This window comes from Hyperolius riggenbachi, chromosome 1 (genome assembly GCF_040937935.1).
Source record: "Hyperolius riggenbachi isolate aHypRig1 chromosome 1, aHypRig1.pri, whole genome shotgun sequence".
Lineage (NCBI taxonomy): Eukaryota > Metazoa > Chordata > Amphibia > Anura > Hyperoliidae > Hyperolius > Hyperolius riggenbachi.
This window is the reverse complement of record NC_090646.1, coordinates 409,233,165-409,256,716: the sequence shown is the minus strand read 5'-3', so window position 1 is coordinate 409,256,716 and position 23,552 is coordinate 409,233,165. Positions and strand designations below refer to the sequence as shown.

Sequence of the window (23,552 nt, the reverse complement as noted above, 5' to 3'; positions counted from 1 at the left end):
CCCCCCCAAGTGTGGCCAGCGCCGGGGAGAGCCGTCTGCACCCACCTCCCAATATTAAAAACAGGCACTTACCTTAACATCCATTGCGTTCTGCTACATGCGCATTAATTTGGGGGCACCACATGAGAAAGGAGAGAAGCATGGGTCACCCCGAGCTTTAGTGCTCAGGGCTGGCTCACATACAGCACTCCAGAGGGGGGGGGGGGGGGGAGGACAGGCGCACTCACTCCAGGGTTTACACCACCGTAGCAAGCCATCCACCACCTGCCTCCAAAGGATACAAACTGCACAAAATGCTTTCCATGAGAAAATTAATGCGCATGTAGCAGAACCCAATGGATGTTAAGGTAAGTGGCTGTTTTTAATGTTAGGAGGTGGGTGCGGACGGCTCTCCCCAGCGCTGGCCACGCTTGGGGGGGCGGCTGCGCCACCCAGCCTCCCACTCCGGGGTGCCGCTGTGGTTCCCAGGCAGCGAGAGAGCACTTTGCAGTATTGGTTTTTTGACCCTGCATAGTTTGGCATGCGAAAGCAAATGCATATTTGCATGAGCATTGCCTCATGAATAGCCAATTAGGCCGGATTTGCAAAGCCAGACTTGCTAGGGTTAAACTTGGTGTTTGAGCACGCATACATTTTCTCATGGAAAGCCTACTTCTTCTTGCTTCAAGGTTGAGGCACGTACTGTATTAGATAGATAGATGCGGCGTATGTTACGACGCGGGTTGGCTAGTATAATATAATATAAACATATAATGCAAATCATGTTATATCAGTATAAAACAAACTAAACTACAGTAAAATTAGAAATAACATAATGCAGGGAAATATATGCATCTCCCTTTCCCAGAAGGAATCTCACAGTCTAGAATGGCTGTGGAAACTTAGATTAGATGAAGGTACAATGAACAGACTTTCTGTCCTTCACATATCCACTATTTAATCTGAACCCCATCTGATTTCCCTTTTTCTGTGGAAATGTTCTCAAATCCTACACACTAGGAGAAATAATCATACTGAATAAATACTTACTAGGAATTGGTCTTAGGACATCGGGAATGAGGATCTCCACCAAAGCTTGATACATGACATGGTCACAGTTGCACATCCACTTCAATATAGATTCGTTTTTGCAGAGCAAAATCAACTGGGACTTTGGCAGTCTGCTTTCCATTTCACTTAGGTTGCTAAAAAGGAAAATCAAACTGTGGTAAGAATGAGATCTATTACTGCTATACAGCAGTATCATACATTGAATTAAACGTTTTTTTATTTCCACAGTGATAATATAACTCTGGGCCCACTCCCAGAATTATCCTTTGAGGAGAAAAGGTGATACTCATCTTTTCAGTAAGGCTCCTTCTGGTCCCTGTCACTCCTCTTTTTTCTCGGCAGGGTCCTTTGTGAACAGCATCAGTAGAAATCCAGCTACTCCCTCTTCCAAGATGGTTGCTAGTACCACCTTTCTAGTACTCACCACAGTGGTAGGGTATGGGGATAGATTTGGCTGACACCTCCAACGTAAAATTACTAGAGTAATGACTAGAACAATGGACATCACACGATGTAGAAACTTATTGGAAACAGAGTAGAAGAGAAGGGACCAGGGTAGTCTTCCTAGAAATTTGACTAGATGGTAGATCTGATCGGTCTGATAGTAGATGGGCTTCACAATGACCCTGCGCTTATTTAGTGCTGCCTACCCCATCAATATATTATGGCATGTTGCCTGGCTCTCTGTGTAGTAATGTTCACAAAGCTGGCAGGAAGCCCCTAGGAGCCTTGAATATAAGGCACTAAATTAGCAATTTCTTGAAGTTAAATCCTGCACTTTGTCGTAATTAACCCTAACAATTTCCACCACCTGATGTTAGTGAGTATGGCCATCAAAGACAGGCGAACAGCAATAGAAGGAGTAATGCTAAATGCTACAGAAGATGAGTTTTTTTTTCAAGAAGTCGTTTTCTCTGCCAGGGATTCTTAGGGCTCTCTGCATGACAACACACTTAGGCATGTCTAGGTCACAAATATATACTTTATGCAAGAAATCATTGAAATCAAGCATATTATTATTGCTTGCCAAGAAAGTAATACCTCATATAGACTCAAGTTTGAGAACAGTCTTTCAGAACAGTGGAGAGGATATGTGGTTGTTTTTGGAATGCATTAACTGGCTTTCAATTTTCAATCAAAGTCCTACTAAACCTAAGAATTAAAAAAACAAAAAACAAAACATGGCTAGAGCCAAGTCATTCAGCATTACAGTGCACCTCTTAAAGGGATACTGTAGGGGGGTCAGGGGAAAATGAGTTGAACTTACCCGGGGCTTCTAACCATCCCCCGCAGACATCCTGTGTTGGCGCAGCCACTCACCGATGCTCCGGCCCCGCCTCCGGTTCACTTCTGGAATTTCTGACTTTAAAGTCTGAAAACCACTGCGCCTGCGTTGCCGTGTCCTCGATCCCGCTGATGTCATCAAGAGCGCACAGCGCAGGCCCAGTATGGTCTGTGTCTGCGCAGTACACTCCTGGTGACATCAGCGGGAGCGAGGACACGGGCGTGCAGGTGCAGTGGTTTTCTGACTTTAAAGTCAGAAATTCCAGAAGTGAACTGGAGGCGGGGCCGAAACATCGGTGAGTGGCTGCGCCAACACAGGATGTCTGCGGGGGACCATTAGAAGCCCCGGGTAAGTTCAGCTCATTTTCCCCCGACCCCCCTACAGTATCCCTTTAAAGTTCTTCAGCTATATCCTGGAAGTAGTGAGGTGTGTGGCCTTGACTTCCTCAGTGCTTGTTAGTTCCTAAGGGGTTATTTCTATTTCCATTAAATTGTCACCTTATTCCAATGGTCCTAGCTCAGTTCAAAGAAACACTAGGCTTGGTGTTCACCCCACCCCTATTATTTGTAAATCGTAGCTAGGACCAACATAAGTAGACTATAATGTTGCAGTCCTAGTTTTAAGAGAGAGGAAAGTACCTAAGATAAACAGGTTGCTGCACTCCTCACTACCTACAGAAACTAGAACCACTATTTTAAGTTCAAACCCCGGCTACAAATGCAGCCCAGACAAATGGCTGGTCACAAAGAAGCTAAATAAAAGTATGACCCAAATCGGCACAATTCACTTTAAATTCTGGTATTCTTTTTTTGTTGCTTGTAATCGGTTTTAAAATACAGCTGACCACAGTGTTTTCTGACTTTCTAATAGCCCTGTATCTTGCCAGAATTCTGAATGACCATTTATTTTGCTTATTCTAATTATCCCAACTGTGTCATCAATTATCATCAACTCCTTTTAGGCAAATCTGTCCACTCAGTTACTTCTTATATTGACAGTCAAGAACGAACCAATTGCCTTTTGAGCTTTCAAACAAGAATTGAAATCCACCAACATCATTTCTAGAGAACTGGTTTGAAAGCTGTGAGGCAGCTTTGGAAAAAATAGATTTCCAGGAAAATTTTTGTATTACCCTCTTTTTATCCCCTTGAACACCAGAAAGTATCTATCTATCTATCTATCTATCTATCTATCTATCTATCTACTTCCATCACTGGCAGTAGAATGGTGACTGCCATATTTTCCCACCACTATGAAATCTCAGGCTACTGTATTACCTACAGTGGATTATGGGGTGTAAAAGACGCGAACTAATAACATCGCAGGCGCCACCATAGGCTGTAATAGGAATTACGGCTATAGCGGTGCACAGTGAGAAACTTTGGCGCCGTCAGAAGACGGAGCTGAAGTTACTTTTAAAACACTGTAATTTGGCCACCAGCGATAACTGGCAGCCGAATTACATAATTACCCACCATCAACGTCGACCTGGAGGGGGAATAGTAATTAATGCCGCCGGGACTTGTGCAGGAGCAGAGTAAGCCGTATATCGGCTGTATCCTGTGCCCAAGTCTCCCAGCGGCAAAATCATAGGTACGCGTAAGGGGTGGCCTGGTCCTCCAGGCTTACTGTGCATGCAGAAGGTAATAACCCAACAGCCCTCGCATCACTACTAAATGAAGAACAGTTTTTTTCAGGATTTTTTGTTGTTGTTAGCAATTAATAGTGGGTTCCCATTTGCCGTGGCATAGAATGGATCTGCAGCAGATATGACAAAAGGTAACCATAATGACATTAAGAAGAATGTAATACATTTTTCAGGATACACATTTTTATGTTCATTTATCCTGGTTTAAGCATCTGAAACACTTCTTATATGTATATGTATTGCTGTTTATTGATATGTTACCCCACCCATGCTTGGTATACAGGCGATGATGAGCACCCTGGGAGATCAGGTGATTTTCCTGCTCCCTTCACAGAAGAAAAAATAGATTCACTTTGCTGGCAGTAAAGATGCAGCCATCTGTGATAAATTGAAGCATTTAAATAATGAATATTGTTATTTTTTTATTCATTTAATTATATTAAGTAAAGCTCCTATTTAAAGGGAATTTGAAGGTAAAATAAACTTATGATATAATGATTTGTATGTGTAGCACATTTAAGAAATAAAACATTATTAGCACAGATATACGTCTCATATTGCTTTCAGTACAGGAAGAGTTAAAAAAAAACTTCAATTGTTATCTATGCAAAAGAGCTTCTTTGAGCTCTTTGACTTTAAAAAGTAGTGGACAGCACTGTCTTTTGAAACACTTATCTCAACTGTCTCTCATTGTTTCTTCTTTGTTTATGGTTTTTCTGCAGAGAAAAGTTCAAAGGGTCACTAGCCTGCTCTGTGAAATCATTTAAAATGCTGAGTGTATTCTCGAAACTGTAATTATTAGAGAATGATGCAATGTTATTTAAAAAAAAAAAAGCTATATACCTGAAAATAAAAATATGACACTATTTTCTTTGCTACTAATGTTCAATTCATTATCCGTATTACAAAACCAATTCATTATATCATAAGGGTTTTTTTTTTGCTTCAGTGTCACTTTAACTGATGAATCTTATTGCTCTCCTGTGTCCAGGTTAGTGAAGCTTCATAAGGTTCTTCATAATTAATAAAAAAGAATCCGTACTTACTACAAGACAGGCATAGTACAGTTTCTGTAAAGTTAAACGTCTTTTGATATCGAAAGACGTCAGATATCGAAATAAGTAAATTATAAAATTATCCTTATAAAGGATACTTTAGCATGTAAAACATGTGAAACCAGGGGCAAACCCAGGATTTTCAAAGTGGGGGGGGGGGGAGGGGGGTGTCCTGAAAGGTTTCCCTCAGCCATGCACAATACAGTATAATAACATGGTAGGACATCACGCTGGGGTACCGGGGGCATAGCGTTAGCCATAGCAGCCATAGTAGGTGCTATGGGGCCCTGGAGCATGGGGAGGGGGAGCAGTGCATACTTAATATATTCATTGTACATTTTTTTTGTGTTTCTACACCCTCTGACTCAGTGCCTATGAACTATGTGCAGTTTTGATTGCACAATAATGTAAATTGCCCACCACTACCTATGCCACTGTGGGGTACACGTAATGCAACTTCCCGTCCGACTGACAGGATCTGACATTTATTTCCTAAATGTCTGACTTGCTCCCAATTGGCAACTAGATTGATCAGGAGCAGTTTGGATACAGATAATAATGAGAACAGCCGACATTAGTAATGAAGGGGAAAGTGAAGCATTCACATAGCAGGGCACAGGGCTGTGCTTTTACCTGACTCGTTTACATTTCCCAGAGCTGCTCCATGCTCTGTACACACGCTGCTGCTCCATCCAAAGTCAACTGTGGCAGGGGAAGAAAGGGGCCAGTGCTGTGAGCTGCAGGATGCCTGCAGATATTCTGGTGTCTCAACTTGTGCCTGTCCCCAGACACTGCACCAGCCCTGTTCTGAGGGGGGATTCTGGGCAGCTGTAATCTCCCCCTGTGTTTGCCTATGGAATCAATGAACTTAATTTATGTAAAACATGTAAAACTAGATATAGAAAGAAAATCAGGCTTTGTGTGTTGTGGAATCTGCAAATGGAGACTATAGCCTGCCAACTGAGACTTGTAAAGATGGAGAGAGTCTTACCCAGATTCTGTGATAGTGGTGCCATCAGCTGTAGAGGTTGGAGAGTAACGCCAGAAGGTCTGCCACAACTTCTCTATCAGGCTGAACTGCAAGTTTACAACAACATCCAGTATTGCCTGCACAGTAAATGATAGTACATCAGTCATACTTCTGTGGATGGAATTTGATTTTGTCATTAATTCAAATAAACTAAGGGTCATTTATGAAAACAAAAATGACCAAAAAATCCAGAAACTTAATTTTTCAGCATTTGTGATGGTTAATGAACATATAATTGCACTAAGGGCTCTGATTGAATTAGCTTTTCTTTGAAGTTTTATCACAGGAGATGCTTCTATACCTTATCAACAAAAGACCTTTTCTGCCCCTAGCAAGCAAAAAAGTACTTTAACCATTTGACGCTATCCATTGAGGGGTTAAAATGGGGGGGAGCACACATGTATTTTGGCTGGTTATTTATTAAACGTCCTATTTGCACTAATTAATGCACAAATAAGATGTTTATAAATGTCCATTTTTGCATAAAGCTGTTATAAACGCTGTTCCAGATTAACTTACCATTTTTCAGTATTTTTTTATTAACTTGCTAGGTGCAGAAAAGATTTTGTAAATAACGTGAAAAAACATCTCCGGGCAGAATATTCAAGAGAAAAAAATAATTGATCTTGGCAGTTGAACTACAACAATTTTCCCCCTTTTGAGAGCCATGGATTAATTGTGGATATCATTGCTTATCTATTGCATCATGAATATCTATTGCATTGTGCCATGACTTTCACTGTCTGTTAAATCACAATCATAGGCCCCTTTCACACTTCAAATGTCCGTTGCATTGACATTCTTATGTGCACCAGAAAAGTTCCAATGAAAGTAGGCCTCACTTCTGGATGAAACGTGCAGGACGCACAGTTACTTGTGAGTTGTCACAACGGACCCACTACACCATGTTAAATGTGATAGCCCAATAGGACCTATCACTACTTCTGAGACGGCAAGGTAAAGAAGTCCAGGTCAGCACACCTTTTCAAAATGCAGATTTTCTCAATTTATTGCTTCATAAGCACGTGAAAACTGCTTCTTCAGATAGTGCAAACAAACAAACATTGTTTGTTTGCACTATCTGAAGAAGGGGACCCGCCGTGGCCCCGAAACAATTGTCAGTTTTCACGTGCTTATGAAGCAATAAATTGAGAAAATCTGCATTTTGAAAAGGTGTGCTGACCTGGACTTCTTTACCTTGCTGTTGAATTCTTGGATACTGAGGCTCAGCATCCACAGGCCATAGCACCCGCACCTTGGGTAAGGTGTGCCACCTCCGCACCAGAACTATATGAAAATACTTCTGAGACGGGATACAGCATTTTTGTGCGACGCGACGGACCGCAGGAAGAGTGAAATGGCCCTTAGAGTAAACCTAAACCGAAAATTATTTTATAAGATAATTAATTGTATATGTAATTGCAATGATAAACAGAACTTTCCTAGTGTCTCATCTTCTCACTTTCAATTCCAGGTGTCAAATTCAAATCTCTCATACTGGTACAAGAAATGTCACCTGGCAGGAATTGGTATCAATCTCTCAGGTAACAGTTTGGGTCCCGGTGCAAAGCAGACATGTCACTAACCACATGAGGAGTGCAATGCACTCAGACTCGGGGGTCACTAAGATCTGGCATACTGGATCTTAAGGCAACAGTGGGTGGCCACTGTATATACACTAGATATGTATTAGATTCTTACCCGAGGGTCCATATTGGCTGCCCTGGCCTTTGAGTTTAATCTAGTATGAATACATAGATTAAAGGGAAGCTTAAGTGACATAAGACACAATGATATACAAGTGTATGTACAGTGCCACACACACAAATAAATATGCGGTGTTGCTTTTCTTCTTTCTCTGCCTGAAAGAGTTAATATTCAGTTATGCAACTGACAGTTTTTCTCCAGTCGGGACCCAGTCAGACTGTGGTGTTCCTCATTGACAAGGAATTACAACCATAACATATTTCCTGACAGATAACTGGACATCTGAGAGAAATGAATAGATAAAAAGGTCAGTAGTTCATATTTCAGCACTCTGAAACACGAGACAGACTGTTTAATTGAGCTAAGACAATACAATAAATATATTATTTTTAAGTTTTTAAACATAACATAAAGTTGTGGAATATCTAAAAGTAATTTTAGAAATAGGAAGATAGATGCAATTGTTTATCTCATCTGTCTATTTTCACTTAAGTTGCACTTGAAGTCTGAACTGTGAACTTCAGTCATTTTAGTGTGATATAAAATATTGTTCATTCAGGTCCAACACAAAGAGAAATAATAACATTTTAACATTTTCAGGACTATCCTGTTATCAGGTTTGTTCAGCAAAGCACAAGTTTTTTGGTTTGTATTTACTTTTCAGGATTGCTGCCACTATTTATTATTTATTTATTGTATTTATAAAGCGCCAACATATTACGCAGCGCTGAACATTAATTTAGGTTACAGACAATATTTAGAGGTGACATACAGCAATATGACAATACAGGAATACAAGAAAACCAGATCACACAGCATAGTATGAGTACCAGGTAATGCTTAGTCAGTCACTGGATGGAGCATGGAGATTAGGCAAGTTAGGTTCACTCAGATGCATAGCATGGGTTCACATTAATGGAGGTGCATGATCAGGTAGGACACAAAAGGAGGAGGACCCTGCCCAAAGGCTTACAATCTACAAATAGACTGCAAATCAACTGCACTGATAAAGCACTGGTTTATTATCCCTTGCAATGGAAAAGTAAAAAGGAACACAAGCCTGTTCTATGTAGGAATGATACCATATGTACCCATGTTTATCTCATCCTGTCACATGTTAGTTCAGGTACCCTTTAAGTTACCTTTATGACATTATTCTTTATTGTATCAATGCAAGAAGATCTGTTTAAAAAAGTATATTTACTGCTTCACACAATGTTATGTACAATCTATTGTATACTTTGATAAAAAGGCGACTTTAACAAAAAAAGTAGAAGATAGAAAACTCTAGTGCTTCCAACTCTAGTAAATTATATTACTGTTTTGTAACAGTATTGCCTCATTTCATCTCCTTCCATACAGTGATGTAACAACTGGCCACCCTCCTGTACCAGGGCTTTCTAACCACTCTGGATCCCTTATGCATGTCACTGTGTGGGCGGAGATGGGAGGAAGCAGTTATGGAGAGTTATGGAGAATCTCTGTGTGATAGAGCAGTAGGTGAGAGCAATCACCAATGTACATGCTAACATGCAAAGTTTGGTAGCATTTTTGTCACTTAATGTTTGCATTAAATTGCTTTTGCAAAGTACTGTACATACCAGCAATGTCAAACAGAATGTTTAATTAGAAAAAAGAGCCATGGTGCTTATAGAAGGGGTCTTTGCCTATGGACATAGAGGCTGCCATTTTAATTTACTTTTAAACAATACTAGTTGCCAGGATGTCCTACTGATCCTTCTGGCATCAGTAGTGTCTGATTCAAACACTTGAAACAAGCATGCAGGTAATCCAGTCAGACTTCAGTCAGACACATCTGATCTGCATGCTTGTTCAGTGTCTATGGCTAATAGTATTAAAGGCAGGGGATGAGCATGACAGCCAGGGAACCGGTATTGTATAAAAGGAAATAAATATGGCAGCCTCTATATCCCTCTCACTTCGTGTCCTTTAACCTCCCTGGCTGTAACCCCGAGCTACACTTGGGGTAGCCGCCGAGAGGATTTCTCTGCCCCAAGAGGGATTTTTTGAATGAAAGTTGTTGTAGCCTTTGTAGCTAGCACATTGCTAGCTACCATTGTCCCCCAAGTCCCTCCACTCTTTTTTGATCACCCCGATCGCCGCCAGTATACGAACACCCTCCCCCCGGATTCCGCGATGGCACAGCCTCTCCAATCAGCTCCTGGCTTCGCTATGGGGAGGATCGGGATTGCGCTTGACGTCATGACATTGATGACGTGAGACGTCATGTCCGATCGTCGCCATAGCAACTACTGAAGCTCATTGGGAAGGCTGTGGCTCTCACAGGATCGCGGCTAGGTAACGTATAGCGGCGGCGATCGGGGGATCAGAAGGGTGCGGGGGGTCTTTGGGGACAATGGTAGATAGCCTAGTGCTAGCTACAAAGGCTACACCAACTTTAGTTAAAAAAATCCCTCCCGCAGATGCAGCCTCAGAAACTGCGTACCGACAGGGAGGGTAAAGTCTGCCTCACAGGAGAATGATATAATCTGTAATATGTAAACTGTGCATGCAAAAAGCAAACGCTTCTGTAAAGTCCCTTCCGCCTTAGGAGGTACGGTAGATGCAAGCCCAGGTATGGCTGCTCCAATGTTGCAGTCACAAAGCAAATTTATTCTGGTGCGTGCAAGTTTAATTTTGGGTATATATATATGAACAGTTAGGTTACCTTTTGCTTGGTCTGTTTAAGAAGTGTGGTTTTTAACTTTCTGTAATATACTATAGGGCAATATTAATGATCTTTGGAGAGTTTAGGAAATTAGCAATTTCTTAATAAAGTGAAAGTAAGTGCAAGTAAGCAGTTAGTTGGAAGTCACAACTAGGGACGGTAATTGAGGCATATGTGTTGTCACGTCGCCGGTGAGTTGGGCATAGGGAGAGCCAAATGACAGTGATATTATTCCCCCACCGAGTTGTTGCAACTCGAGAGAGATGTAACTCGGGGTCTGGCAGCCACCGGAGCCCTGATTTACCCTTACGCGCCCCGCGCAGCATAACATTGCTGCTATTGGGCACCCAAACCACCTGCTTCATCAATGAGATGCCAATAATGCAGAGTTGGTGCAAATTTTATGCAGCTTGGAAACTGACCAAACAAATACTACAGTATTGGTGCATTATTATTATTATTATTATTTAGTATTTATATAGCGCCGACATATTACGCAGCGCTGTACAGAGTATATATATATCTCGTCACTAACTGTCCCTCAAAGGAGCTCACAATCTAATCCCTACCATTGCCATATGTCTATATTATGAAGTGTAAGTACTGTAGTCTAGGGCCAATTTTTTTTTGGGAGAAAGCCAATTAACTTATCTGTATGTTTTTGGAATGTGGGAGGAAACCGGAGTGCCCGGAGGAAACCCACGCAGACACGGAGAGAACATACAAACTCTTTGCAGATAGTGCCCTGGCTGGGATTCGAACCGGGGACCCAGCGCTGCAAGGCGAGAGAGCTAACCACTACGCCACCGTGCTGCCCATCTACATACATTGTCATAAAATTAGAACAACACTTGCATCAGTTCAGAACTATTAGCATCTCACTGACCGTCGCAAGTCACTGCATATTAGGACAAAAGAAGTGGAATACTTTCACTCTTGATCCTGGTTTACTCAAATTCTTTCTAAAGCCTGGTACACACTTATGATTGGCCAATTGTTGACCAATTTTACTACCTCCATGTAGTATGAGGGTCAACAGATATTAAATACTATGACCACATTTTTTAGGTAAACTTGCATACTACATAAAAGTGGTGAGATTGGTCAGTGATTGGCCGATCATAATTAAAAGTGTGACTCCTGTTATCAGCTGCTGAAAAATAGAGCATCACTTTGAATGTTTGAAGGCAGAAAAACAATCTCCCACCTCTGCACTGCTGACTATTTGGGCTGAATCAGATTCTTGTCCCACTAAGATACGCACCAAGTACACAAAGAAGTTTATTAACTGTTGTTACTATAAAAACAACACTTCAGACAATAGCCTGGCAGATTTACCTGAATCATTAATGTTCTGATTAGTAAGATTTCAATAGAAAACCTGTTCTTAAATGATAAATTAAGGCCCGGTTCACATTAGCGTTACGCCAGAGTGTCAGCTCCAAATGATGTCAGCGACTTTGTTAACAACCATGTTTCCCCCAGGAATACAATTTTCCTAGCTCATCAGCTACACTTTACAATAGTTCTCCAGTTAAATTATCCCATAAACAACCAGTCTTATCTGGCATTTTCAAAAACACAGCATAGATCAGAGAATAAATAAAATGCGGTGTGGGAGTAGTAATTCTCAGAAAGACATAGGTGCCTTACCTCACAGTGCTCCCGATAAAGAGTCTGCAGTGACTTGATATCTTCAAAGGTTGTACCATCTGGCAGAGAAGAGATTTCAACTTCTGCAAATTCTGGAAGTGCTCGAGACGCATCTGTTGCCATAACAACATAGTGGAAGAAAGATATTGTGGATGGTGCCAATTACAGCTTCATTAGGAAAATATTTAAGACGCATAGCAAGACAGACATTCTAAAAGGTCACATTACTTAATGAGCAAAGGCTGGCAAGATATTATTTTTATTCTTTTATTAGTGTTGCTATAGAAAATAGATAATATTTTTAAACAATCTTTGAGATATCTGTTCCACCACACATACATTCAGCAATTACCAGCCTATAAATATATACTAGTGATAATACATGATAATATGACACAAACATATGCATGGAGCGAGCACTGCTATTTATAGACTTACTCTAACTTGCATCCTAACACCGGACAACGCTATAATAGCAGGATTGTAGGTATATGGTTTCCCTGCTTCTTATGGCATTGCTATTATAATTTGGAGATTTTCTAGCCTTATAGTACATTAAGGGCAGCACATTGTAAACAGGACTGATCCCTGTGTGCATTACCTTTAGCTTTAAGCGTTTACCTAACCAACTATGCAGTTTCTCCTTCAGTCAGAAGCTGATTTATCAAGACAGTTTGCCAACTTCTCTCTGTGATCTAAGGTGATTCCTAAAGTGAATTTAAGGTGAGAGTGATATGGAGGCTGCCATATTTATTTCCTTTAAAACAATGCAAGTTTCCTCGCTGTCCCCTTGACCCTGTGTCACCAATACTTTTAGCCATAGACTCTAAACAAGCATGCAGATCAGGTGCTCTGACTCAAGTCTGACTAGATTAGCCACATGCTTGTTTCAGGGTTATGCTCAGACACTCCTGATGCCAGAAGATCAACAGGGCTGCCAAGGTTCACTTTAAGCATCCATTAAGTGATGCCTATGATTATCTGATTACCCCCTCAATATATAAAGAAATAAAAACATTGCCCAAAAAATTGAACTACAGCACAAAAATTGACCAGTGCACTGTCATGGAGCCTGGTCTTGATGGAGGGTCTTGCAAAAAAAAAGTTCTGATAAAGCCAACCTTCTTGGTGTTTAAAGGAGTCTTCTAGCAATATTATGTCCCCCGATCTACTTACCTGGGGCTTCCTCCAGCCCCTTGCAGCTGACATGTCCCACACCGCAACTCCGCTCTCAGCCGCTGGCTTGGGGTCCCGCATGGTGCAGAGGCTGACCTCGAGGTCATCCTTACTGTACCTGCGTGAAGCGCCACTGTCAATCAAGTCCACGGCGTACTGCGCCTGTGCAGTACACCGCGGACATGCAGCGCAAGCACAGAGCAGCCAAACGGACGCAACTGAAGCCGTACTAACATGAAGGATTGCAGAACTGAGCCGCCTGGTAGGACGGCGAGGGAGCACCAGGTAAGTATACATTCTTCTATCCTCATTGTTTCAGGTTTTCTTGCTGGTTTAAAAAAATGTATATATTCTGGGGAAGGGTTAGAACATGTGAGATTTGTTTTATTACTGTCTGTAAGAGCTTCTTCCTTACTCCCTGTTTCTATGACAGATGGTGTCAGAACAGAAAATAAGCCATATTTCAAAACTTTGCTTAAAAGGAATAGGTGATCATTTTTCAAACTATTATAAGGGCGTGAATTCCCTTTTATTTGTAGAAATGTCCTCTTCCTCTTCTCTTTGTGTCTCTGGGATATCAAGTCTGAAAATATCCCTCCAGTTGGGATGTAAACATCAATAAAAACCTGATATAGTCAGTGTGTAACTTGCAAGTATGTGAAATTTCACACTTGCCATATCTGACACCCATCAGATTTGTGACCAATACACAGCAAAGTGTATCTAGTGTATCATTTTGTTACATGCTGAAATAATAAAAAGCACTGGAAATTATGAACATGTTTAATCAATTTATCTATCATTTCTGTTAAAGTCCTAATTATTGAAGTAGCTACAACCGAGCATGTTTTTATTTCTAAGCTTGCACAAAATGAAAACTGATGACTAATTGTTATGGATTCCTGCACCTGGCTCTGCATACATAAGATGAAGGCCCTTGAGAAAGAGGCAGGTCTTTGTTAGGCCCAGCACGGTGCAGGGCTTTGTCTATCTCCTTAGAATGTCACATGCTTGACATTACACACTTAAAAGTCCATTTCCCAGTACCCTGAAATGAGAATTGCTGCTGTCATTCCTCTGTTGGCAGGCTGCATTTCTTGGCTGAGAAGTAGCAGCTTATGAGATACTTTTTTGATCTGTATAGTATACCTCACAGTACTTAATGGGAACAAAACAAGAATGCTTGCAGGAAAGCTGTTTGAAAACTAAATGGCTGAACTAAAAGCATAGATCTAAAAGAGAAGACATGGTACAGATTATAAGATAAAATCATATTTGTGAAGGCCAGCTCCTCTGAAGCTGTGTGCTTTCTTTTGTAAAGGAACCACTATCAAATTTCCATTTTCAGGGAATGTAAATGCACCCTAAATCCAGGGTAGCAGTAGTAAAGCAGATTGCATAGTGTTCATTTAGGGCAGACTATCTCAACCAGGGTTCCTTGAGGTCTTTGCAGGGGTTCTCTGGCATTTTCCCTTCCTGTGACAGTGACAGGCTGAGGAGGTTTAAAATGTGGCTCTTTGGCTCATCTGTGTCCTCTTCACTCACTATATGTTCACTCCAAATGTGGTGGGGGTGGAGAATAATACTGCACACTATGATAGAGGGTACCGTATAAAAAAGCACTAAACAGAATAACAAGGAACACTTTAATAAAAAGCAAAAGAATAAGGATGCAGTATAACAAGCAGCACCATGAGGGGGCACTATAATTGTGGGTCTACAGCAATAAACACTAACAGGCGTTACTATAATAGGAAGCACTGTAAGGTAGAAACATGGAGTGTGGGCTAAACAACAAGGCTTTAACAATGAACAACCACACCCACTTTTAAAGACCAATCCTCCTGCAAAATAAATCCCTGCTTCCCCCACGAATGCAGGGGTTGCTTGAGATCCCAAAATTATTTGATGGGTTCTACCAGGGTAAGAAGGTTGGCAAAGATTTAGTGTGTTAGAAAACTGTATTGTGATCATGTTTGTGGGTGCTGCTGCATCAAAATAGGTGCAAAAAAAACAAAACCTGAAGCTTAACTGAGCATAGGTATGGTTTATGCATATCCTTAAGGGACCACTATCAGTAAAAAATTGTAAAATGTAAAATGCACGTGATCACATACATACAAGACATACATGTGTCCCTGAGGTAAGATGCACTGTGAACTACTTTCTTCCACTGCCGCGGTCAGTAGGTAACAAAAATCTGACAGATCTGACAAGTCCTCCTTATGGTAGATTCTCAGTATTTCCTTTGTTTACAAATGCACTTCTTGGAAAGGATCAATACAAAGGTGCCGGCCAGCCTCCGTACCCACTTGCGCACTATTTTGGGGAGTTGTGTGAGACTGTGCAATTGCAATCCAGTAAATACTTTAGAAAATAAAGAAAACCCTGAGAATCCCCCATGAGCAGATGGACCCAAAACCTGTTAGATCTGTCAAGTTTTACTTTAACTACCTACTGTACATGACAGCAACATAGAAAAAAACAATTATAGTATATTTTACTCTGGGGCAAATGTATATCTTTTATATATGTATTTTAACCAGTTCGGCCTATCTGGACGAGCTTCCTCGTCCAGTTAGGCACTGCTGCTTTCCCTGCATGGTGCGCGCGATCGGGCGCACGCCCGTGCGCGCACCCGCTGCCCGCCGCTAGCCCCCCGATCAGTGAATGGGAATATAATTCCCATTCACCGATCTAACTTCCCCGCAGAAATACCAACGCTTTCTATCCAGAGAGCGTGGTATTTCTGCCCCCCAGGAAACAACTCCCCTGCACTCCCCTGAACGATGTCGCATCCAGGACTTTTCTCACTGTGGCCATCTTGTGGCCAAATAGTAAACTGCACCCACACACAGTTTTAATTAAAGAATTACATTATCTTACATTTAAAATTAGCAATTTCCCTCCCACACCAAAAATTACCCACATACACTTTTTATTAAAAAAACAAATACAAAAAATACAATAAAAAAAAAACATCATAAATAGTTACCCAAGGGTCTGAACTTTTTAAATATGCATGTCAAGAAAGCATGTTATTATATTATTTAAAATTATAAGCTTATAAATAGTGATGGACGCAAATTGAAAAAATGCACCTTTATTTCTAAATAGCAGAAAGAAAGCGAAGCCGGCACCATCAATGTATTTATGCTCTTTTTAATCGGATGAAAACATGCTAACAGCCAAAGTGCGACGTTTCGAGGAGACACCCTCTTTTTCAAGCTAAGCTGTGCATGACCAAACAAATAATGACAGAACAATCCTATTTATACACAACATGGTCTAATGGCAGCCTATCAGCGTTATGCTAGATCATTGACCAATAGGATCAGGTCCTACCTAGTGGACCTGAGGGAAAACCACAGGGCTGCCTACCTGATAGGGTCGTTTGAAGTGGAGTCAAACCACCTCCCAATCCAAGCCAGTCCCAGGTGGAGGCGAACGGCTACTCTTTGCTGGGCAGAGCCATGCGGAAGCGCATCCCCGCCAGGCCACGCCCACTGGCGGACCTGGGAGGAAACACCCCGCACTACGTAGAGGAGAGGGCGGCTACAAGCCGTCCGCTCCCCTTCCGCCCAGCAACATGTGACGTATGCGTAAAACTCCGCTCATACGCCACACAGATGTAAATAGAGAGCCTGTAGTGTCCGCACCCCTCTGGGTAGAAGAGCGTGTGTCTGTTTCCTAGCAACAGCACCGCTCGTGCCTTATGTGTGTGTGTGTATCGCTATACACACTAGATCATCATAACAGTTCATATGCTGTTGAAAGTCATGCGGAAATAATAGCAGCTAATAGTCATGGCATTATCCTATCTACATAGATAAACCAGGATAAAAATTAAATAAAAAAGAGGAAATAATGAACCTAAAACAGGAGAAAATAAAAAAATATAAAGTAATAAAAATGAGTTAAGTAAATAAAAAATAATAATGAGTGGAGATCATGAGGGGAGGAGGAGGGTGGAGACAAGATGGAGGAGAACACTCTAGAGAGCATCTGAGGGGACAGGGATGGGATGGAGGGAAGGAGAGACGGAAAGGAGGCGGCATCTCAGGATACCCACTGGAAAAATAATAAAAAATCAATATTACAAAATGTGCTATAAATCTATATGCACGTCTCAATGAGGCTGTACACCATGGGGCAATGTCTATCAAATAAAGGGTATGAGGTCAAGTTCTCTGTTTAGACCTCTCGGCTCCATGGTGTCCAGTCTCTTTATCCAGTGGGCCTCCCTCCATAGTAGCCTCCTCTCCCTATCCCCGCCCCTCCTTAACCACTTGAGGACCCACCCTTTACCCCCCCTTAAGGACCAGCGCTGTTTCAGCTGATCTGTGCTGGGTGGGCTCTGCAGCCCCCAGCACAGATCAGCGTGCAGGCAGAGCGACCAGATCGCCCCCCTTTTTTCCCCACTAGGGGGATGATGTGCTGGGGGGGTCTGATCGCTCCTGCCTGCCGGGTGTTGCGGGGGGGGGCACCTCAAAGCCCCCCTCCGCGGCGAGATTCCCCCCCTCCCTCTCCTACCTGGCCCCCCTTGGAGATCCGGGCTGCACAGGACGCTATCCGTCCTGTGCAGCCAGTGACAGGCTGTCTTCTGTCACATGGCGGCGATCCCCGGCCGCTGATTGGCCGGGGATCGCCGATCTGCCTTACGGCGCTGCTGCGCAGCAGCGCCGTACAATGTAAACAAAGCGGATTATTTCCGCTTGTGTTTACATTTAGCCTGCGAGCCGCCATCGGCGGCCCGCAGGCTATTCACGGAGCCCCCTGCCGTGAATTGACAGGAAGCAGCCGCTCGCACGAGCGGCTGCTTCCTGATTAATCAGCCTGCAGCTGGCGACGCAGTACTGCGTCGCTGGTCCTGCAGCTGCCACTTTGCCGACGCACGGTATAAGCGTGCGGTCGGCAAGTGGTTAAGGGACGTACCTGTTCTATAATCTGAAACCTAAGTTGGCTGACATGATGGTTGGCTGCCACAAAATGATATGGGACAGCCTGATCTACTAATTTCTCCCTTATGGCATGTTTATGCGAAGACAATCTTTTTTTAAACTTCTGTGTAGTCTGTCCCACATATAACAACCCACATGGGCACTTGAGGGCATATATCACATAGGCCGTATCGCAGGTGTAGTAGCCATTTATCCTAAATTTTCTGCCAGTGTGTGGATGGCTAATGTATTCACCCTTAGTCACGGAGGCACAGTGAACGCAGTTGAGGCAAGGGAACGTGCCCTTACGTTTTGTATCTATTTCACCCATGTCAGCGCCTCCCATATCTGCATGTACCAACCGGTCTCTCAAATTTGGTGCTCTTTTATAAGACACCAATGGGGAGCGCTGAAAATGGGGTATCTCCGGGAAACTGTCTGCCAGGAGATACCAATGTTTCCTAATGATCTTACTGATCTCCTCACTCTGCGTGCTGTATCTCGTGACAAAGGGGATACGGTCAGCTGTGTTTTTCCTAGTGCGTCTCTGTCGTCCCTCCAGTCCTTTCCGTAGTCTGTCATGTGCTGATTCCAACACGCCAGTCGGGTAACCTCGTTGAAAGAATTTATCTGTCAACTGTGTCAGCCTCTGCCGCCTAGTCGCCCCGTCATCAACTATTTCTAAATGAAATATCGGCACCATAAATTGTGATAGGGACATTGTTTAAACGGTGTAATAACTGGGACAGATGGGCAAATAAAATACATGAGTTTTAATTACGGTAGCGTATATTAATTTCAAACTATAATGGCCAAAAACTGAGAAATAATGAATTTTTTTCATTTCTTTCTAAATCTTCCTGTTAAAATGGATTTAGAAAAAAATAATTCTTAGCAAAATGTACTACCCAAAGAAAGCGTAATTAGTGGCGGAAAAAACAAGATATAGATCAATACATTGTGATAAGTTGCAATAAAGTTATAGGCGAATGAATGGGAGGTGAACGTTGCTCGGATGCATGAGATTTTCGGCACTGCGGCGCTGAACCGGTTAAATATTACATTTTTTTTTTGTTTGCAACAGGGGTCCTTTAACTGGAACAATGTGTGTGTATCTGTGTGTGTCTGTGTGTGTCTGTCTTGCAATTATAACCCTCCTCATCCAAATATAATACACATTTCAGAGTTGATTATTCCTACCTCCAATGCGTATACTGTACATACTGTATATCAAGTCCTATTGATACATAACAGGCAGGCAATGAGTTTGAGCTATGCAGAGAGACACAGTGTCCATCACATCCCAGGAGGTCACATGGCTGTAGAAGTCTCATCCTTTACCTCCAATTACCATCATGAGTGTGCTACAATTTGTGCTGTGGTGTCAGTGGAAGGAGTGTGAAATGATATAGACTGATATAGACTGAAGTGTAAGAAACTGTAGGTGCACAAAGGAGCAGCAAAACTAGGTGTATGTTTCAGGACTCTCCTTCATGTGTGAGGACCTTATATTTTACATTTGCAAATACAATCAATGCACACATCATGAAATCTTAAAGATATTTTGAAGAGTGGGATCAGGGCAGGTATGATTACACAGACACCATAACAACAAAAAATTAAAATAGGAAAAGGGGGAAAGGGGTGTGGCAAGCTAATGTGTGTGTTGTGTGTGTGTTGTGTGTGTGATGTGTGTGTGTGTGTGCGTGTGGTGTATGTGGTGTGCGTGTGTTGTGTGTGGTGTGTGTGTGTGTGTGTGTTGTGTGTGTGTGTGTGTGTGTTGTGTGTGTGGTGTATGTGGTGTGCGTGTGTTGTGTGTGGTGTGTGTGTGTGTTGTGTGTGTTGTGTGTGTTGTGTGTGTGTGTGTGTGTGTGTGGTGTGTGTGTGTTGTGTGTGGTGTATGTGGTGTGCGTGTGTTGTGTGTGGTGTGTGTGTGTGTGTGTTGTGTGTGTGTGTGTGTGGTGTATGTGGTGTGCGTGTGTTGTGTGTGGTGTGTGTGTGTGTTGTGTGTGTTGTGTGTGTGTGTGTGTGTGTGGTGTGTGTGTGGTGTGTGTGTGATGTGTGTGTGTTGTATACATTTATTCTCAATTTCTTTCTACATGTTTTGATGTCTTTTTAGCACTTCTGTGGTTTTATTAAATGGGAAATAATGTGTATAGGGCAGTAACCCATAGCGACCAGATTTTTATTTCCCTACAGCAACATTTACTTGTTGGCAGTTTGCTGGACTTTGCAATTCTGCCTTAATTGTATTGTCAACATCCAAGCACAAATTAACTTTTGAAAAATCTGTGCCCATGTAACACAGCTGCATGTAACTTAGCTTCTTTGTATGACACCAAGTAAGGATATTAGCTAACTGGAATCGTTATTGACTTCTCAAAGTTGTCAGGCTTGAGGAGTCAAATAAAATCCTATCAGTAAAATAATAGCACTATAACAGGATGTGTCAGCAGTGCCTCAGTCATCACATTTACAGGAGGAGATAAATGTTAGGCTACCCTTGTTTCATTGTTCCAGCTCCCTGCAGGCCAGCACAAATGTAAAACCCAAAGGTTGTGAACTCAGGACTCTGCAAGATGGAGAACTTAACAGCCATCCACAGCAAGAAAAGGGGAGAAAAAAAGAATGCACAGTGGGTGGCACATGATGCCAGGCATTAGAAAGCCTGGAGTCAGAGGCCAAAAGAAGATAAATGCGCAAAAGGATACATTCACTCAGTAGACTGTGCTTCTAAAGGGGAAGCGTACAGGAAAACGTACTTGATAAAAAGGATAACAGACTAGACAAGATAAAAGGAAGAGAGGAACTCGGGTGGGTTATTTAGTGACATGGGATTTCCAGATGCCAGCTGCCTTAATAATTATGGTGTTATTTTCATCTTTGCTACATGACATTTCCCAGCACAAACATCAACAGAAGCAAATAAGTCAGATATATCAGTTGCTGGCCAGTAGTTCTGCCTATGTAGGGGCCATGGAAAACTACAGTGCTGGGCCGAAATTACGCATTAGCGTAATTACGCATCGTAATTCACTACAAATGCACCGTAAGCGTTGCGTGTAAGGTTACGGTATTACGCGTAATTAATTACGCGTAGACCGTAGGTTACGTTATTACGCGTAACAAATTACGCGTAAGACAGTAAACTCCCATTGAAATTACACAGTCTGCCGTAATCGCGTAATATTACGCTCCCGTATAATATAAAAAAGCAGCCGACTTTAAGGGTTAATAGCAAAGCCCCCTTAAGTGCTAAGAGCCTCAAATTTGGAGAATATATTAGGGAGATCAGAAGGAATAAGAGGAACATTTTTTTTTCAAAAAGACCTTATAGTTTTTGAGAAAATCGATGTTAAAATTTCAAAGGAAAAATATATACATTTAAAAACCAGCCGACTTTAACGGTTAATAGCAAAGCCTGCTTAAAATTTAGGAACACCAAATTCACAGGGTATATTAAGGGGATCAGTGGGAATAAGAGGAAACATTTTTTTCAAAAAGACCTTATAGTTTTTGAGAAAATCGATTTTTAAGTTTCAAGGGCAAAAATGTCTTTTAAATGCGGAAAATGTCAGGTTTTTTTGCACAGGTAACAATAGTGTTTTATTTTCAAAGATTCCCCCAAGTGGGAAGAGTTTTACTTACTTCGTTCTGAGTGTGGGAAATATAAAAAAAAAAACGACGTGGGGTCCCCCCTACCAGACCTCTTTAACCCCTTGTCCCCCATGCAGACTGGGATAGCCAGAATGCGGAGCACCGGCCATGTGGGGCTCCGCACCCTGACTATACCAGCCCGCATGGTCCATGGATTGGGGGGTCTCAGAAGGGGAGGGGCAGCCAAGCTTTCCCCCTCCGAGCCCTTGTCCAATCCAAGGACAAGGGGCTCTTCTCCACCTCCGATGGGCGGTGGAGGTGGAGGCCGCGATTTCCTGGGGGGGGGGGGGGGGGTTCATGGTGGCATCTGGGAGTCCCCTTTAAAAAGGGGTCCCCCAGATGCCCACCCCCCCTCCCAGGAGAAATGAATATAGAGGTACTTGTACCCCTTACCCATTTCCTTTAAGAGTTACAAATAAATAAACACACAAACACATAGAAAAAGTATTTTAATTGAACAAAAAACATAACCACGAAAAAAGTCCTTTAATATTCTTAATTAACCATTAATACTTACCTGTCCCTTTAAAAGCCAGTTCCCACGCAATATCCTCGGAAATATACTAATCAGTTACAATGTAACAAAGTTGTTACAATGTAACAACTTTGTTACTTTGTAACTCCACCACACCCGACGTCACTCGCCGCTCACCCGCCGGCCGCCGCATACACTAACGCTAAGTCCCCGCCGGCTCCCGCCGCCTCCCGCCGTTCACTCCGCCCACACCTGTCACCCATATACATGCTGGCACCCATGAGTGCCAGCATGTATATAGGTGACATGTGGGAGAGGCGGGGAGGGCAGCGAGAGCCGGCGGGGACTTAGCGTCCTGCACCCAACAGAGCTCTGAGCTATATAGCTCAGAGCTTTCTAAAGCATCTTTGTATTTGGGCTCCGAGGAGCCCCATTGGTCCTTAGCAGACCAATGGGGTTCCTTCAAATCAGAAGGAACCCCATTGGTCTGCTAAGGACCAATGGGGCTCCTTGGAGCCCAAATACAAAGATGCTTTAGAGAGCTCTGAGCTATATCGCTCAGAGCTCTGTCGGGTGCAGGACGCTAAGTCCCGCCGGCTCTCGCTGCCCTCCCCGCCTCTCCCACATGTCACCTATATACATGCTGGCACCCATGGGTGCCAGCATGTATATGGGTGACAGGTGTGGGCGGAGTGGACGGCGGGAGCCGGCGGGGACTTAGCGTTAGTGTATGCGGCGGCCGGCGGGTGAGCGGCGAGTGACGTCGGGTGCGGTGGAGTTACAAAGTAACAAAGTTGTTACATTGTAACAACTTTGTTACATTGTAACTGATTAGTATATTTCCGAGGATATTGCGTGGGAACCGGCTTTTAAAGGGACAGGTAAGTATTAATGGTTAATTAAGAATATTAAAGGACTTTTTTTGTGGTTATGTTTTTTGTTCAATTAAAATACTTTTTCTATGTGTTTGTGTGTTTATTTACTTTTAACTCTTAAAGGAAATGGGTAAGAGGTACAAGTACCTCTATACTCATTTCTCCTGGGAGGGGGGGTGGGCATCTGGGGGACCCCTTTTTAAAGGGGACTCCCAGATGCCACCATGAACCCCCCCCCCAGGAAATCGCAGCCTCCACCTCCACCGCCCATCGGAGGTGGAGAAGAGCCCCTTGTCCTTGGATTGGACAAGG

The 23,552-nt window shown here is 42.6% G+C and overlaps 1 protein-coding gene across 6 annotated transcripts in view; it reads right to left on the bottom strand.

Annotated features, from left to right (window-relative positions):
- RFX3 (regulatory factor X3) overlaps positions 1–23,552 on the bottom strand; it is a 367,918-nt gene that overhangs the window by 30,621 nt on the left and 313,745 nt on the right. For all 6 annotated transcript variants that reach the window (XM_068271397.1, XM_068271398.1, XM_068271396.1 and 3 more), the window contains 3 exons: positions 12,118–12,230; positions 6,030–6,145; positions 1,030–1,184 (listed from right to left, as the gene is read on the bottom strand). In XM_068271397.1, coding sequence (XP_068127498.1) covers positions 1,030–1,184; positions 6,030–6,145; positions 12,118–12,230 — 384 coding nt within the window. The remainder of the gene's footprint in view (positions 1–1,029; positions 1,185–6,029; positions 6,146–12,117; positions 12,231–23,552) is intronic.